The sequence below is a fragment of the Sitophilus oryzae genome, unplaced genomic scaffold, assembly GCF_002938485.1.
Source record: "Sitophilus oryzae breed Bouriz unplaced genomic scaffold, Soryzae_2.0 scaffold_360_pilon_pilon, whole genome shotgun sequence".
In the NCBI taxonomy this organism is placed as follows: domain Eukaryota; kingdom Metazoa; phylum Arthropoda; class Insecta; order Coleoptera; family Curculionidae; genus Sitophilus; species Sitophilus oryzae.
In genome coordinates, this window is record NW_022146930.1 from 535,527 (window position 1) to 553,645 (window position 18,119).

At 33.6% G+C, this 18,119-nt stretch overlaps 1 protein-coding gene across 7 annotated transcripts in view; it reads right to left on the reverse strand.

Annotated features, from left to right (window-relative positions):
* Positions 1-18,119, reverse strand: part of LOC115885083 (dual 3',5'-cyclic-AMP and -GMP phosphodiesterase 11) — a 270,581-nt gene that overhangs the window by 194,507 nt on the left and 57,955 nt on the right. For all 7 annotated transcript variants that reach the window (XM_030903858.1, XM_030903863.1, XM_030903856.1 and 4 more), the window contains one exon: positions 3,049-3,129. In XM_030903858.1, the coding sequence (XP_030759718.1) occupies positions 3,049-3,129 (81 nt within the window). The remainder of the gene's footprint in view (positions 1-3,048; positions 3,130-18,119) is intronic.

Below are 18,119 nucleotides of genomic sequence, written 5' to 3' on the forward strand. Positions count from 1 at the left end.
TGAGGACAGAGATAAATAACCGATCGACGCGTACAGTTACAATCGCCGCGCTAATTCAAAATAAATTTCTGTTAGATAAATAATTAGATAAATTGTAAATAAGTTATAAATAGTTCTTTTAATCGTTATTGTTTTTGTTAATTAGTGTTAAATAAATTGTGTTTAAATAAATTGTGACTTTCTATCCACACGGAACCGACGAAAAACGTAACAATATTATTATAATGAGAAACAGCAACATATACAGGGTGGTCCGAACTGTATTCCGGAAACTTCGCCAGCATATTCTACAAATAAAAATAAATAAAAAAGTTCCTATAAATATATGTCATAAAACGCTTAGTTTCGCAGATACATCAGGATGTAGAAGTTTCATTTTTATTTCGATTTTCAAAATAATTTCTGAACTAACGTTAATATTTGGATGAAAATTGGTGTCTGTGAGTTTTTTGGTACGAGAAGTTATTGTGATGTAAATATGACTCCTACTTGTAGAAGGCGCCACCTACATATTTTTTTACCAGTTTGAAAAGTAATAACTTTTCGTCTGTACCTGTATAAAACTAATGAGTAGAAAAATATACATTTACGCCTTTTTTACGTAAAAAAATGTCTCTTGATAAAAATCGCTAGGGGTAATGGTTCTCGAGATATTTGGACCCGAAATTATTAATACATGCCATCAGTGACATAAATTAAACTTGTTGACTAAATAGTTATTAGACTGAAATCATAAATTTGAAAAGTTTTTGTGACTATAAACTATACAGGTTGTTAACTGGACAGTTACTTATAGGAGAACAGAATGGCAACACTGCCTTTTGAGAACGCATGCACTTATAGGGTTTTCTGCCGACTCGTCCCGTCGCATCATCTATCGACGAGCGGGCCGAGGTTGCCATATTTCAACCATAAAGCTCTTGCCGCGAGTAATAAACAAATTAACAACCTGTATATCTACTCAACATGTTTATTTTTAGTCAATAATTACATGTATTGACTATTTCCATTCTAAATAGCTTAAGAATAGCTGCTCGTAGCGATTTTTACCAAGAGACATTTTTTACGTAAAAAATCACGGAAATGTATATTTTTTCACTCAGTAGTTTTATACAGGTACGGACGAAAAGTTATTACACTTCAAAACTGTTAAAACCCATGTAGGTGGCGCCCCCTACAAATAGGAGTCTTATTGACATCAAAATCAAATTTCTCGTGTCAAAAAACTCCCAGACACCAATTTTCATCCAAATATTGACGTTACTTCAGAAATTAATTAGGAAAAAGGAAAATTAAAATGAAATTTATACACCCTGTATCTCCAAAACTAAGCATTTTAGGACATACATTTATACGAACTTTTTTACTTACTTTTATCAGCAGAACATGGTGCCGGAGCTTCCGGAATACAGTTCGGACCACCCTGTATATTAGCCATATTTGGTCAGATATTGTACCACGCGTAGCTGCTTGGTATTTAGGTACTACCATAGAGTTAAAAATAAAAAGGGACTACTAAAGCGTAGAGCTGCCATGCCTATTGTGAAATATTTTTAGCAAAATTTACACTTTTTCTGTAAACTTACACTTTTCTGTAAGTTTACAGTTTTCTGTAAATTTACACCTTTTCTGTAAATTTACACTTTTTCTGTAAAATTTACACTTTTTCTGTAAAGTTACAGAAAAACTATAAATTTACCTATTAATTTAAAAGTCCAAATTTTCCTAAAAATATTTTTTTTTATTTCAAAGCTTCCGAATATTACCAAGAGCAGTTAAAAGAATTTTCATGTGTCAAAAAATATATTAATTAGATTTTAACAGAGTTTTGATATACTTTTTCAAAAACTCTTCTTCAGACTGGACACATCAAGTTTGTAGGATTGTTTTCATTTTCTCTGATAAGGACAAAGCAAAGTCTTGAAATCTTTTTGTTTCTGTCTTATTGGAGTATGTGGTATAGGTGCCATAGTACTAAATATATCTCTAGGTGGTACCATAACAAAGCCATAAGTGTGTGCGTATTGATTTCCTTCAGTAAAGATCGGTTCAATACTGTTCAAAGTTTGATTGAACCCAAACTGATCGGTAATATTATTTAGGAGGTTCCAAGACCAATTGGGTACAAACTGATCTTGATAAATACTATTAGACATCAAGCCAGTTCTTTGAGGTTGACTTAAAACTTCTGTCGGTGTAGTTATGTTTACTTTAACACCTGTCATTAAAGGTTGGCATTGAATATGGACATTCTTTGTAACACCAGAAGGTTTTGGTAAATCTAGAACCTGTTTTGCACTTGTTATATTCTCCAAACTTGAGAAACTCTTAGTTCTATAAACAGCTGGTTTTTTAGATGTTACTGAATCCAAGTCTTTGATTTTTAAACCTGTTAAATTTTCTTCTGCCCATTCGTTCTTGACAGGACTTAAGAGACTCATAACCGATCTTCTTTCCAAAGATTTCATGATACTGGGTGTTGAACTATTCTGGCAGCACAGTTTGTTCTTCGCCAAACATGAAGAATAAGTCTTATTATCATCTTGAGGTGTTTTTTCTAAGTGTTTCTCGTTACAATCTCCGGCAAAACTCATTATTTCTTTCGTAAATGTTACGTTAGCTAATGGGGGAAATTCTTCCTTATTTTCTTTAGCGAAAATTGATTTATTTCTGTGAATTTTCTTTGTTTTCGATGGTTTCGTGTTTTTCGAAATATTCTGAACGTTTTTGAACACCAAAGACATAGTATTTTTAACCAGACATTAGAATTTTAGTGGAGTACGAAAAAAATAAAAATATTTTTTGTGTACCTGGACAGAATTGTCACTTCTGACATGTGCGTTGTTTGACATGAAGGCCATAGAATATATTGAAGCTTCTTGATCACAAAAATAAAATATTCAAAATACAAAAACCATTTCTTTCTTCTTCATTCAAATGGGAAGTCTAGTATCCTTGTATATGTATCGTTTACAAACAGTGGATTACCCAGCATATAGATATGAACGTTAATTAATTAAAAAATAAAAATTTCTTATTGAAACTCACCTGATTTTCTTCTGGCACCCCAAAGAACTGGTGGAGAAGCACTTCCCAAGGGAAGCACCAGCTTACTCACGTTATCTGGTTCTGGAATAAAAAGAAAACAAAAATTTAATACAATAAGTTCTTCAAATTGAGCTAAATGAAAACAATTCAATGTATGAAGGCATTTATTTCAATAATATTGATTTTTACAATCTGTACAACCAGTGGATACATGACCGGGACATATGTTGTCTGTCATTTTAATTAACTGGTGAAGTCACTCAAGTTTCCTGTCATTTTTTTGAATATGGTCTGTTAAAATCTTCTTTTACTCTATGACTATATTTTAAAATCACATATCGCAGAATAAATCACTAAAAAAATCGTGGTTTATTAGACTTTCTGTGCGACCTGACAACACCGTTAAAGGGAGTAAGACGATCTACGGAATAATTAGATGTTTTCTTAGTCTTGATTAATTGCTAATTAACTTTAATTGGACTCTCGAAAAAAGGGCTGTTAATTAAAAATCTTCCTTTTTTATGCTGACATTTTTTTGGTACTGATTTATTTTTAGAGTTTTTTTTAGAAAACTACATATTGATTTCTGACGTAGATTATAATTAAAATTTATTCTATAGGGTTGTATTTGAAATATTTATATTATTTTTTTTTAAATAACATGGTCATTTTAAAATTTTCATGTATTTTGTTAGAGATCAAATTTTCTTTATAACTGAATTACTACTGTCTATAAATCCTTTGAGTGAACTAAGGAATGTAAGACTATATAAGCTCTGAAAATAGAATTTGCTAAATGCATCGAAGTGCAGGGACTTGCAGTCTGCCTACACCAATAAAAGCTTGGAATCGGACGTAAATGTGGCCATTTTTATTGCTTCTAGACTATAAATTTTAGGGGCCGTTGAGTCTGAACAATGAACATTATGCAGCATTCTTTAAAGGAAATTTTATAGCTATATACAGCGTGGTCCAGTGTTACGAAAAAGCTTCATATCACGGTTTCTATTGTAAATGATCACTCTGCACCCAAAAACTGAGCGGTTTTTCAAATTTGACAGATCCCAGAGGGTGCTGTGAAAAGAACTACCAATGACTAAATAATACAAGGACATGTAACGCCCATATACCGGCTGAAGCAGAATTTGTGCAGTTTGGCGCCATCATTTTGGAGCCTACGGATGAGTCACCACCTCTTCAACAGCGACAATTTTAGCAATTTTTAATAATTTGTTGTGAGTAATAAATAACTTAAATAAAAATAATAAAATATGGTATATTCAAATTTTCCGCCAGGTTTGGTTCATTCCTGGCACACTAGATGGCGCCACTTTAATTTTGAAACGAAAAAAAAACAAGAGTGTAGCGTTCTTCTTTAGCATGTTCTGTGACTCCACCATGTGTGACGTTTCGGGTAGGTTGTGGCCAACTAGGGTTTTTATCCATCTCTTACCTTCCACGTGATCGTCTTCCCTCTACCTGATTCTTCCTGATGATTCTTGAGTTGGGGAGAAACTCATTATTAAATAACATTATTATCATAAAAAAAATATATTAAAACCGAATTATAACGAGAAACCTTTCCTGGAATGGGTCCTTTCGGACTAGATGGCATTTATCCATCAGCAGTTTACCATTAGCTGAAGAAGTATGATTCCTGGATTGGAGGGTATACATTTATTATTAAATAACATTATTTTCACCAAAAGAATATACTAAAACCAAATCATAACGAGAAAACTGTCCTGGACTGGGTCCTTTTGAACTTGATGGCATGTGTCCATCAGACAGTTTACAATTAGCTGAAGAAGTATGATTCTTCGGTTGGGTGGTAAAAATTAATTATTAAATAACATTATTATCATCCAAAGAATATATTAAAACCGAATTCTAATGAGAAAACTTTCCTGGACTGCGTCCTTTTGAACTGGACAGCATGTGTCCATCGGCAGTTTACCATTAGCTGAAGAAGTATGATTCTTCGGTTGGGGGGTATAAATTAATTATTAAATAACATTATTATCATCAAAAGAATGTATTAAAACCGAATTATATCGAGAAAACTTTCCTGGACTGGGTCCTTTTTAACTGGATGGCATGTGTCCATCAGCAGTTTACCATTAGCTGAAGAAGTATGATTCTTGGGTTTGGGGGAATAAATTGATTATTAAATAACATTATTATCACCAAAAGAATATATTAAAACCGAATTATAACGAAAAAACTTTCCTGAAGTGGGTCCTTTTGAACTGGATGGCATGTGTCCATTAGCAGTTTACCATTAGCTGAAGAAGTATGATTCTTGTATTGGGGGGTATATATTCATTATTAAATAACATTATTATCACCAAAAGAATATATTAAAACCGAATTATAACGAGAAAACTTTCCTGGACTGGGTCCTTTTGAACTGGAGGGCATGTGTCCATCAGCAGTTTACCATTAGCTGAAGAAGTATGATTCTTGAATTGGGGGTATAAATTCATTATTAAATAACATTATTATCACCAAAAGAATATATTAAAACCGAATTATAACGAGAAAACTTTCCTGGACTGTGTCCTTTTGAACTGGATGGCATGTGTCCATCAGCAGTTTACCATTAGCTGAAGAAGTATGATTCTTCGGTTGGGTGGTATAAATTCATTATTAAATAACATTATTATCATCCAAAGACTATATTAAAACCGAATTATAATGAGAAAACTTTCCTGGACTGGGTCCTTTCGAACTGGATGGCCTATGTTCATCAGCAGTTTACCATAAGCTGAAGAAGTATGATTCTTCGGTTGGGTGGTATAAATTCATTATTAAATAACACTATTATCATCCAAAGAGTATATTAAAACCGAATTATATCGAGAAAACTTTCCTGGACTGGGTCCTTTCGAACTGGATGGCCTATGTCCATCAGCAGTTTACCATAAGCTGAAGAAGTATGATTCATCGGTTGGGTGGTATAAATTCATTATTAAATAACATTATTATCATCCAAAGACTATATTAAAACCGAATTATAACGAGAAAACTTTCCTGGACTGGGTCCTTTCGAACTGGATGGCCTATGTCCATCAGCAGTTTACCATAAGTTGAAGAAATATGATTCTTCGGTTGGGTTGTAAAAATTAATTATTAAATAAATAACATTATTATCATCCAAAGACTATATTAAAACCGAATTATAACGAGAAAACTTTCCTGGACTGGCTCCTATTGAACTGGATGGCATGTGTCCATCAACATTTTACCATTAGCTGAAGATGTATGATTCTTGAGTTGGGGGGTATAAATTCATTATTAAATAACATTATTATCACCAAAAGAATATATTAAAACCGAATTATAACGAGAAAACTTTCCAGGACTGGGTCCTTTTGAACTGGATGGCATGTGTCCATCAGCAGTTTACCATTAGCTGAAGAAGTATGATTCTTGAGTTGAAGGGTATAAATTCATAATTAAATAACATTATTATCACCAAAACAATATATTAAAACTGAGTTATAACGAGAAAAATTTCCTGGACTGGGTTCTTTTGAACTGGATGGCATGTGTCCATCAGCAGTTTACCATTAGCTGAAGAAGTATGATTATTCGGTTGGGTGGTATAAATTCATTATTAAATAACAATATTATCACCAAAAGAATATATTAAAACCGAATTATATCGAGAAAACTTTCCTGGACTGGGTCCTTTCGAACTGGGTGGCCTATGTCCATCAGCAGTTTACCATAAGCTGAAGAAGTGTGATTCTTCGGTTGGGTGGCATAAATTCATTATGAGATAACATTATTATCATCAAAAGAATATATTAAAACCGAATTATAACGAGAAAACTTTCCTGGACTGGGTCCTTTCGAACTGGATGGCCTATGTCCATCAGCAATTTACCATAAGTTGAAGAAGTGTGATTCTTTGGTTGGGTGGTATAAATTCATTATTAAATAACATTATTATCATCAAAGACTATATTAAAACCGAATTATATCGAGAAAACTTTCCTGGACTGGGTCCTTTCGAACTGGATGGCCTATGTCCATCAGCAGTTTACCATAAGCTGAAGAAGTATGATTCTTCGGTTGGGTTGTAAAAATTAATTATTAAATAACATTATTATCATCCAAAGACTATATTAAAACCGAATTATAACAAGAAAACTTTCCTGGACTGGCTCCTATTGAACTGAATGGCATGTGTCCATCAACATTTTACCATTAGCTGAAGAAGTATGATTCTTCGGTTGGGTGGCATAAATTCATTATGAAATAACATTATTATCACCAAAACAATATATTAAAACCGAATTATAACGAGAAAAATTTCCTGGACTGGGTCCTTTTGAACTGGATGGCATGTGTCCATCAGCAGTTTACCATTAGCTGAAGAAGTATGATTATTCGGTTGGGTGGTATAAATTCATTATTAAATAACATTATTATCACCAAAACAATATATTAAAACTGAATTATAACGAGAAAAATTTCCTGGACTGGGTCCTTTTGAACTGGATGGCATGTGTCCATCAGCAGTTTACCATTAGCTGAAGAAGTATGATTATTCGGCTGGGTGGTATAAATTCATTATTAAATAACATTATTATCATCAAAAGAATATATTAAAACCGAATTATATCGAGACAACTTTCCTGGACTGGGTCCTTTCGAACTGGATGGCCTATGTCCATCAGCAGTTTACCATAAGCTGAAGAAGTGTGATTCTTCGGTTGGGTGGTATAAATTCATTATTAAATAACATTATTATCATCCAAAGACTATATTAAAACCGAATTATATCGAGAAAACTTTCCTGGACTGGGTCCTTTCGAACTGGATGGCCTATGTCCATCAGCAGTTTAACATAAGCTGAAGAAATATGATTCTTCGGTTGGGTGGTATAAATTCATTATTAAATAACATTATTATCACCAAAACAATATATTAAAACTGAATTATAACGAGAAAAATTTCCTGGACTGGGTTCTTTTGAACTGGATGGCATGTGTCCATCAGCAGTTTACCATTAGCTGAAGAAGTATGATTATTCGGTTGGGTGGTATAAATTCATTATTAAATAACATTATTATCACCAAAAGAATATATTAAAACCGAATTATATCGAGAAAACTTTCCTGGACTGGGTCCTTTCGAACTGGATGGCCTATGTCCATCAGCAGTTTACCATAAGCTGAAGAAGTGTGATTCTTCGGTTGGGTGGCATAAATTCATTATGAAATAACATTATTATCATCAAAAGAATATATTAAAACCGAATTATAACGAGAAAACTTTCCTGGACTGGGTCCTTTCGAACTGGATGGCCTATGTCCATCAGCAATTTACCATAAGTTGAAGAAGTGTGATTCTTCGGTTGGGTGGTATAAATTCATTATTAAATAACATTATTATCATCCAAAGACTATATTAAAACCGAATTATATCGAGAAAACTTTCCTGGACTGGGTCCTTTCGAACTGGATGGCCTATGTCCATCAGCAGTTTACCATAAGCTGAAGAAGTATGATTCTTCGGTTGGGTTGTAAAAATTCATTATCAAATAACATTATTATCATCAAAAGATTATATTAAAACCGAATTATAACGAGAAAACTTTCCTGGACTGGGTCCTTTCGAACTGGATGGCCTATGTCCATCAGCAGTTTACCATAAGCTGAAGAAGTGTGATTCTTCGGTTGGGTGGTATAAATTCATTATTAAATAACATTATTATCATCCAAAGACTATATTAAAACCGAATTATATCGAGAAAACTTTCCTGGACTGGGTCCTTTCGAACTGGATGGTCTATGTCCATCAGCAGTTTACCATAAGCTGAAGAAGTATGATTCTTCGGTTGGGTGGTATAAATTCATTATTAAATAACATTATTATCACCAAAAGAATATATTAGAACCGAATTATATCGAGAAAACTTTTCTGGGCTGGGTCCTTTTGAACTGGATGGCATGTGTCCATCAGCAGTTTACCATTAGCTGAAGAAGTATGGTTCTTCGGTTAGGGGGGTATAAATTCATTATTAAATAACATTATTATCATCAAAAGAATATATTAAAACCGAATTATATCGAGACAACTTTCCTGGACTGGGTCCTTTCGAACTGGATGGCCTATGTCCATCAACAGTTTACCATAAGCTGAAGAAGTATGATTCTTCGGTTGGGTGGTATAAATTCATTATTAAATAACACTATTATCATCCAAAGAGTATATTAAAACAGAATTATATCGAGAAAACTTTCCTGGACTGGGTCCTTTCGAACTGGATGGCCTATGTCCATCAGCAGTTTACCATAAGCTGAAGAAGTATGATTCATCGGTTGGGTGGTATAAATTCATTATTAAATAACATTATTATCATCCAAAGACTATATTAAAACCGAATTATAACGAGAAAACTTTCCTGGACTGGGTCCTTTCGAACTGGATGGCCTATGTCCATCAGCAGTTTACCATAAGTTGAAGAAATATGATTCTTCGGTTGGGTTGTAAAAATTAATTATTAAATAACATTATTATCATCCAAAGACTATATTAAAACCGAATTATAACGAGAAAACTTTCCTGGACTGGCTCCTATTGAACTGGATGGCATGTGTCCATCAACATTTTACCATTAGCTGAAGATGTATGATTCTTGAGTTGGGGGGTATAAATTCATTATTAAATAACATTATTATCACCAAAAGAATATATTAAAACCGAATTATAACGAGAAAACTTTCCAGGACTGGGTCCTTTTGAACTGGATGGCATGTGTCCATCAGCAGTTTACCATTAGCTGAAGAAGTATGATTCTTGAGTTGAAGGGTATAAATTCATAATTAAATAACATTATTATCACCAAAACAATATATTAAAACTGAGTGATAACGAGAAAAATTTCCTGGACTGGGTTCTTTTGAACTGGATGGCATGTGTCCATCAGCAGTTTACCATTAGCTGAAGAAGTATGATTATTCGGTTGGGTGGTATAAATTCATTATTAAATAACAATATTATCACCAAAAGAATATATTAAAACCGAATTATACCGAGAAAACTTTCCTGGACTGGGTCCTTTCGAACTGGATGGCCTATGTCCATCAGCAGTTTACCATAAGCTGAAGAAGTGTGATTCTTCGGTTGGGTGGCATAAATTCATTATGAGATAACATTATTATCATCAAAAGAATATATTAAAACCGAATTATAACGAGAAAACTTTCCTGGACTGGGTCCTTTCGAACTGGATGGCCTATGTCCATCAGCAATTTACCATAAGTTGAAGAAGTGTGATTCTTTGGTTGGGTGGTATAAATTCATTATTAAATAACATTATTATCATCCAAAGACTATATTAAAAACCGAATTATATCGAGAAAACTTTCCTGACTGGGTCCTTTCGAACTGGATGGCCTATATCCATCAGCGAGTTTACCACTAAGTTGAAGAAGTATGATTCTTCAGGTTGGGTTGTAAAATTAATTATTAAATAACATTATTATCATCCAAAGACTATATTAAAACCGAATTATAACAAGAAACTTCTTTCTGGACTGGCCCTTATTGAACTGAATGGCATGTGTCCATCAACATTTTTACCATTAGCTGAAGAAGTATGATTCTTCGGTTGGGTGGCATAAATTCATTATGAAATAACATTATTATCACCAAAACATTATATTAAAACCGAATTATAACGAGAAAATTTCCTGGACTGGGTCCTTTTGAACTGGATGGCATGTGTCCATCAGCCGTTTACCATTAGCTGAAGAAGTATGATTATTCGGTTGGTGGTATAAATTCATTATTAAATAACATTATTATCACCAAAACAATATATTAAAACTGAATTATAACGAGAAAATTTCCTGGACTGGGTCCTTTTTGAACTGGATGGCATGTGTCCATCAGCAGTTTACCATTAGCTGGAAGAAGTATGATTATTCGGTTGGGTGGTATAAATTCATTATTAAATAACATTATTATCATCAAAAGAATATATTAAAACCGAATTATATCGAGACAACTTTCCTGGACTGGGTCCTTTCGAACTGGATGGCCTATGTCCATCAGCAGTTTACCATAAGCTGAAGAAGTGTGATTCTTCGGTTGGGTGGTATAAATCATTATTAAATAACAACATTATTATCATCCAAAGACTATATTAAAAACCGAATTATATCGAGAAAACTTTCCTGGACTGGGTCCTTTTTTCGAACTGGATGGCCTATGTCCATCAGCAGTTTAACATAAGCTGAAGAAATATGATTCTTCGGTTGGGTGGTATAAATTCATTATTAAATAACATTATTATCACCAAACAATATATTAAAAAACTGAATTATAACGAGAAAAATTTCCTGGACTGGGTTCTTTGAACTGGATGGCATGTGTCCATCAGCAGTTTACCATTAGCTGAAGAAGTATGATTATTCGGTTGGGTGGTATAAATTCATTATTAAATAACATTATTATCACCAAAAGAATATATTAAAACCGAATTATATCGAGAAAAACTTTCCTGGACTGGGTCCTTTCGAACTGATGGCCTATGTCCATCAGCAGTTTACCATAAGCTGAAGAAGTGTGATTCTTCGGTTGGGTGGCATAAATTCATTATGAAATAATTATTATCATCAAAAGAATATATTAAAACCGAATTATAACGAGAAAACTTTCCTGGACTGGGTCCTCGAACTGGATGGCCTATGTCCATCAGCAATTTTACCATAAGTTGAAGAAGTGTGATTCTTCGGTTGGGTGGTATAAATTCATTATTAAATAACATTATTATCATCCAAAGACTATATTAAAACCGAATTATATCGAGAAAACTTTCCTGGACTGGGTCCTTTCGAACTGGATGGCCTATGTCCATCAGCAGTTTACCATAAGCTGAAGAAGTATGATTCTTCGGTTGGGTTGTAAAATTCATTATCAAATAACATTATTATCATCAAAAGATTATATTAAAACCGAATTATAACGAGAAAACTTTCCTGGACTGGGTCCTTTCGAACTGGATGGCCTAAGTGTCCATCAGCAGTTTACTGTATAAGCTGAAGAAGTGTGATTCTTCAGTTTGGTTGGGTGGTATAAATTCATTATTAAATAACATTATTATCATCCAAAGACTATATTAAAACCGAATTATATCGAGAAAAACTTTCCTGGACTGGGTCCTTTTCGAACTGGATGGTCTATGTCCATCAGCAGTTTACCATAAGCTGAAGAAGTATGATTCTTCGGTTGGAATTGGTATAAATTCATTATTAAATAACATTATTATCACCAAAAGAATGATATTAGAACCGAATTATATCGAGAAACTTTTCTGGGCTGGGTCGCGCAGATTGATGGCATGTGTCCATCAGCAGTTTACCATTAGCTGAAGAAGTATGGTTCTTCGGTTAGGGGGGTATAAATTCATTATTAAATAACATTATTATCATCAAAAGAATATATTAAAACCGAATTATATCGAGACAACTTTCCTGGACTGGGTCCTTTCGAACTGGATGGCCTATGTCCATCAACAGTTTTACCATGTAAGCTGAAGAAGTATGATTCTTCGGTTGGGTGGTATAAATTCATTATTAAATAACACTATTATCATCCAAAGAGTATATTAAAACAGAATTATATCGAGAAAACTTTCCTGGACTGGGTCCTTTCGAACTGGATGGCCTGCGTGTCCATCAGCAGTTTACCATAAGCTGAAGAAGTATGATTCATCGTGGTTGGGTGGTATAAATTCATTATTAAATAACATTATTATCATCCAAAGACTATATTAAAACCGAATTATAACGAGAAAACTTTCTGACTGGGTCCTTTTCGAACTGGATGGCCTATGTCCATCAAAGCAGTTTCAATACTATAAGTTGAAGAAATATGATTCTTCGGTTGGGTTGTAAAAAATTAATTATTAAATAACATTATTATCATCCAAAGACTATATTAAAACCGAATTATAACGAGAAAACTTTCCTGGACTGGCTTCTATTGAACTGGATGGCATGTGTCCATCAACATTTTACCATTAGCTGAAGATGTATGATTCTTGAGTTGGGGGTATAAATTCATTATTAAATAACATTATTATCACCAAAAGAATATATTAAAAACCGAATTATAACGAGAAAACTTTCCAGGACTGGGTCCTTTTGAACTGGATGGCATGTGTCCATCAGCAGTTTACCATTAGCTGAAGAAGTATGATTCTTGAGTTGAAGGTAATAAATTCATAATTAAATAACATTATTATCACCAAAACAATATATTAAAAACTGAGTGATAACGAGAAAAATTTCCTGGACTGGGTTCTTTTGAACTGGATGGCATGTGTCCATCAGCAGTTTACCATTAGCTGAAGAAGTATGATATTATTCGGTTGGGTGGTAGCAAATTCATTAAATAACAATATTATCACCAAAAAGAATATATTAAAACCGAATTATACCGAGAAAAACTTTCCTGACTGGGTCCTTTTCGAACTGGATGGCCTATGTCCATCAGCAGTTTACCATAAGCTGAAGAAGTGTGATTCTTCGTTGGGTGGCATAAATTCATTATTAAATAACATTATTATCATCAAAAGAATATATTAAAACCGAATTATAACGAGAAAACTTTCCTGGACTGGGTCCTTTCGAACTGGATGGCCTATGTCCATCAGCAATTTACCATAAGTTGAAGAAGTGTGATTCTTTGGTTGGGTGGTATAAATTCATTATTAAATAACATTATTATCATCCAAAGACTATATTAAAACCGAATTATATCGAGAAAACTTTCCTGGACTGGGTCCTTTCGAACTGGATGGCCTATGTCCATCAGCAGTTTACCATAAGCTGAAGAAGTATGATTCTTCGGTTGGGTTGTAAAAATTAATTATTAAATAACATTATTATCATCCAAAGACTATATTAAAACCGAATTATAACAAGAAAACTTTCCTGGACTGGCTCCTATTGAACTGAATGGCATGTGTCCATCAACATTTTACCATTAGCTGAAGAAGTATGATTCTTCGGTTGGGTGGCATAAATTCATTATGAAATAACATTATTATCACCAAAACAATATATTAAAACCGAATTATAACGAGAAAAATTTCCTGGACTGGGTCCTTTTGAACTGGATGGCATGTGTCCATCAGCAGTTTACCATTAGCTGAAGAAGTATGATTATTCGGTTGGGTGGTATAAATTCATTATTAAATAACATTATTATCACCAAAACAATATATTAAAACTGAATTATAACGAGAAAAATTTCCTGGACTGGGTCCTTTTGAACTGGATGGCATGTGTCCATCAGCATTTACCATTAGCTGAAGAAGTATGATTATTCGGCTGGGTGGTATAAATTCATTATTAAATAACATTATTATCATCAAAAAAGAATATATTAAAAACCAGATTATATCGAGACAACTTTCCTGGACTGGGTCCTTTTTCGAACTGGATGTCCTATGTCCATCAGCAGTTTACCATAAGCTGAAGAAGTGTGATTCTTCGGTTGGGTGGCATAAATTCATTATGAAATAACATTATTATCATCAAAAGAATATATTAAAACCGAATTATAACGAGAAAAACTTTCCTGGACTACAGTCCTTTCGAACTGGATGGCCTATGTCCATCAGCAATTTACCATAAGTTGAAGAAGTGTGATTCTTCGGTTGGGTGGTATAAATTCATTATTAAATAACATTATTATCATCCAAAGACTATATTAAAACCGAATTATATCGTGAAAACTTTCCTGGACTGGGTCCTTTCGAACTGGATGGCCTATGTCCATCAGCAGTTTACCATAAGCTGAAGAAGTATGATTCTTCGGTTGGGTGTAAAAATTCATTATCAAATAACATTATTATCATCAAAAGATTATATTAAAACCGAATTATAACGAGAAAACTTTCCTGGACTGGGTCCTTTCGAACTGGATGGCCTATGTCCATCAGCAGTTTACCATAAGCTGAAGAAGTATGATTCTTCGGTTGGGTGGTATAAATTCATTATTAAATAACATTATTATCACCAAAAGAATATATTAGAACCGAATTATATCGAGAAAACTTTTCTGGGCTGGGTCCTTTTGAACTGGATGGCATGTGTCCATCAGCAGTTTACCATTAGCTGAAGAAGTATGATTCTTCGGTTAGGGGGGTATAAATTCATTATTAAATAACATTATTATCATCAAAAGAATATATTAAAACCGAATTATAACGAGAAAACTTTCCTGGACTGGGTCCTTTCGAACTGGATGGCCTATGTCCATCAGCAATTTACCATAAGTTGAAGAAGTGTGATTCTTTGGTTGGGTGGTATAAATTCATTATTAAATAACATTATTATCATCCAAAGACTATATTAAAACCGAATTATATCGAGAAAACTTTCCTGGACTGGGTCCTTTTCGAACTGGATGGCCTATGTCCATCAAAGTTTACCATAAGCTGAAGAAGTATGATTCTTCGGTTGGGTTGTAAAAATTAATTATTAAAATAACATTATTATCATCCAAAGACTATATTAAAAACCGAATTATAACAAGAAAACTTTCCTGGACTGGCTCCTATTGAACTGAATGGCATGTGTCCATCAACATTTTACCATTAGCTGAAGAAGTATGATTCTTCGGTTGGGTGGCATAAATTCATTATGAAATAACATTATTATCACCAAAAACAATATATTAAAAACCGAATTATAACGAGAAAATTTCCTGGACTGGGTCCTTTTGAACTGGATGGCATGTGTCCATCAGCAGTTTACCATTAGCTGAAGAAGTATGATTATTCGGTTGGGTGGTATAAATTCATTATTAAATAACATTATTATCACCAAAACAATATATTAAAACTGAATTATAACGAGAAAAATTTCCTGGACTGGGTCCTTTTGAACTGGATGGCATGTGTCCATCAGCAGTTTACCATTAGCTGAAGAAGTATGATTATTCGGTTGGGTTGTAAAAATTCATTATCAAATAACATTATTATCATCAAAAGATTATATTAAAACCGAATTATAACGAGAAAACTTTCCTGGACTGGGTCCTTTCGAACTGGATGGCCTATGTCCATCAGCAATTTACCATAAGTTGAAGAAGTGTGATTCTTCGGTTGGGTGGTATAAATTCATTATTAAATAACATTATTATCATCCAAAGACTATATTAAAACCGAATTATATCGAGAAAACTTTCCTGGACTGGGTCCTTTCGAACTGGATGGCCTATGTCCATCAGCAGTTTACCATAAGCTGAAGAAGTGTGATTCTTCGGTTGGGTGGTATAAATTCATTATTAAATAACATTATTATCATCCAAAGACTATATTAAAACCGAATTATATCGAGAAAACTTTCCTGGACTGGGTCCTTTCGAACTGGATGGTCTATGTCCATCAGCAGTTTACCATAAGCTGAAGAAGTATGATTCTTCGGTTGGGCGGTATAAATTCATTATTAAATAACGTTATTATCGCCAAAAGAATATATTAGAACCGAATTATATCGAGAAAACTTTTCTGGACTGGGTCCTTTTGAACTGGATGGCATGTATCCATCAGCAGTTTACCATTAGCTGAAGAAGTGTGATTTTTCGGTTGGGTGGTATAGATTCATTATTAAATAACATTATGATCATCCAAAGACTTTATTAAAACCGAATTATATCGAGAAAACTTTCCTGGACTGGGTCCTTTCGAACTGGATGGCCTATGTCCATCAGCAGTTTACCATAAGCTGAAGAAATATGATTCTTCGGTTGGGTGGTATAAATTCATTATTAAATAACATTATTATCATCAAAAGGATATATTAAAACCGAATTATATCGAAAAAGCTTTCCTGGACTGGGTCCTTTCGAACTGGATGGTATATGTCCATCAGCAGTTTACCATAAGCTGAAGAAGTATGATTCTTCGGTTGGGTGGTATAAATTCATTATTAAATAACATTATTATCACCAAAAGAATATATTAAAACCGAATTATATCGAGAAAACTTTCCTGGACTGGGTCCTTTCGAACTGGATGGTCTATGTCCATCAGCAGTTTACCATAAGCTGAAGAAGTATGATTCTTCGGTTGGGTGGTATAAGTTCATTATTAAATAACATTATTATCATCAAAAGAATATATTAAAACCGAATTATAACGAGAAAACTTTCCTGGACTGGGTCCTTTCGAACTGGATGGCCTATATCCATCAGCAGTTTACCATAAGCTGAAGAAGTGTGATTCTTCGGTTGGGTGGTATAAATTCATTATTAAATAACATTATTATCATCATAAGAATATATTAAAACCGAATTATAACGAGAAAACTTTCCTGGACTGGGTCCTTTCGAACTGGATGGCCTATGTCCATCAGCAGTTTACCATAAGCTGAAGAAGTGTGATTCTTTGGTTGGGTGGTATAAATTCATTATTAAATAACATTATTATCATCCAAAGACTATATTAAAACCGAATTATATCGAGAAAACTTTCCTGGACTGGGTCCTTTCAAACTGGATGGTCTATGTCCATCAGCAGTTTACCATAAGCTGAAGAAGTATGATTCTTCAGTTGGGTGGTATAAATTCATTATTAAATAACATTATTATCATCCAAAGACTATATTAAAACCGAATTATAACGAGAAAACTTTCCTGGACTGGCTCCTATTGAACTGGATGGCCTATGTCCATCAACCTTTTACCATTAGCTGAAGAAGTATGATTCTTGAGTTGAAGGGTATAAATTCATAATTAAATAACATTATTATCACCAAAACAATATATTAAAACCGAATTATAACGAGAATAATTTCCTGGACTGGGTCCTTTTGAACTGGATGGCATGTGTCCATCAGCAGTTTACCATTAGCTGAAGAAGTATGATTATTCGGTTGGGTGGTATAAATTCATTATTAAATAACATTATTATCATCAAAAGAATATATTAAAACCGAATTATATCGAGAAAACTTTCCTGGACTGGGTCCTTTCGAACTGGATGGCCTATGTCCATCAGCAATTTACCATAAGCTGAAGAAGTGTGATTCTTCGGT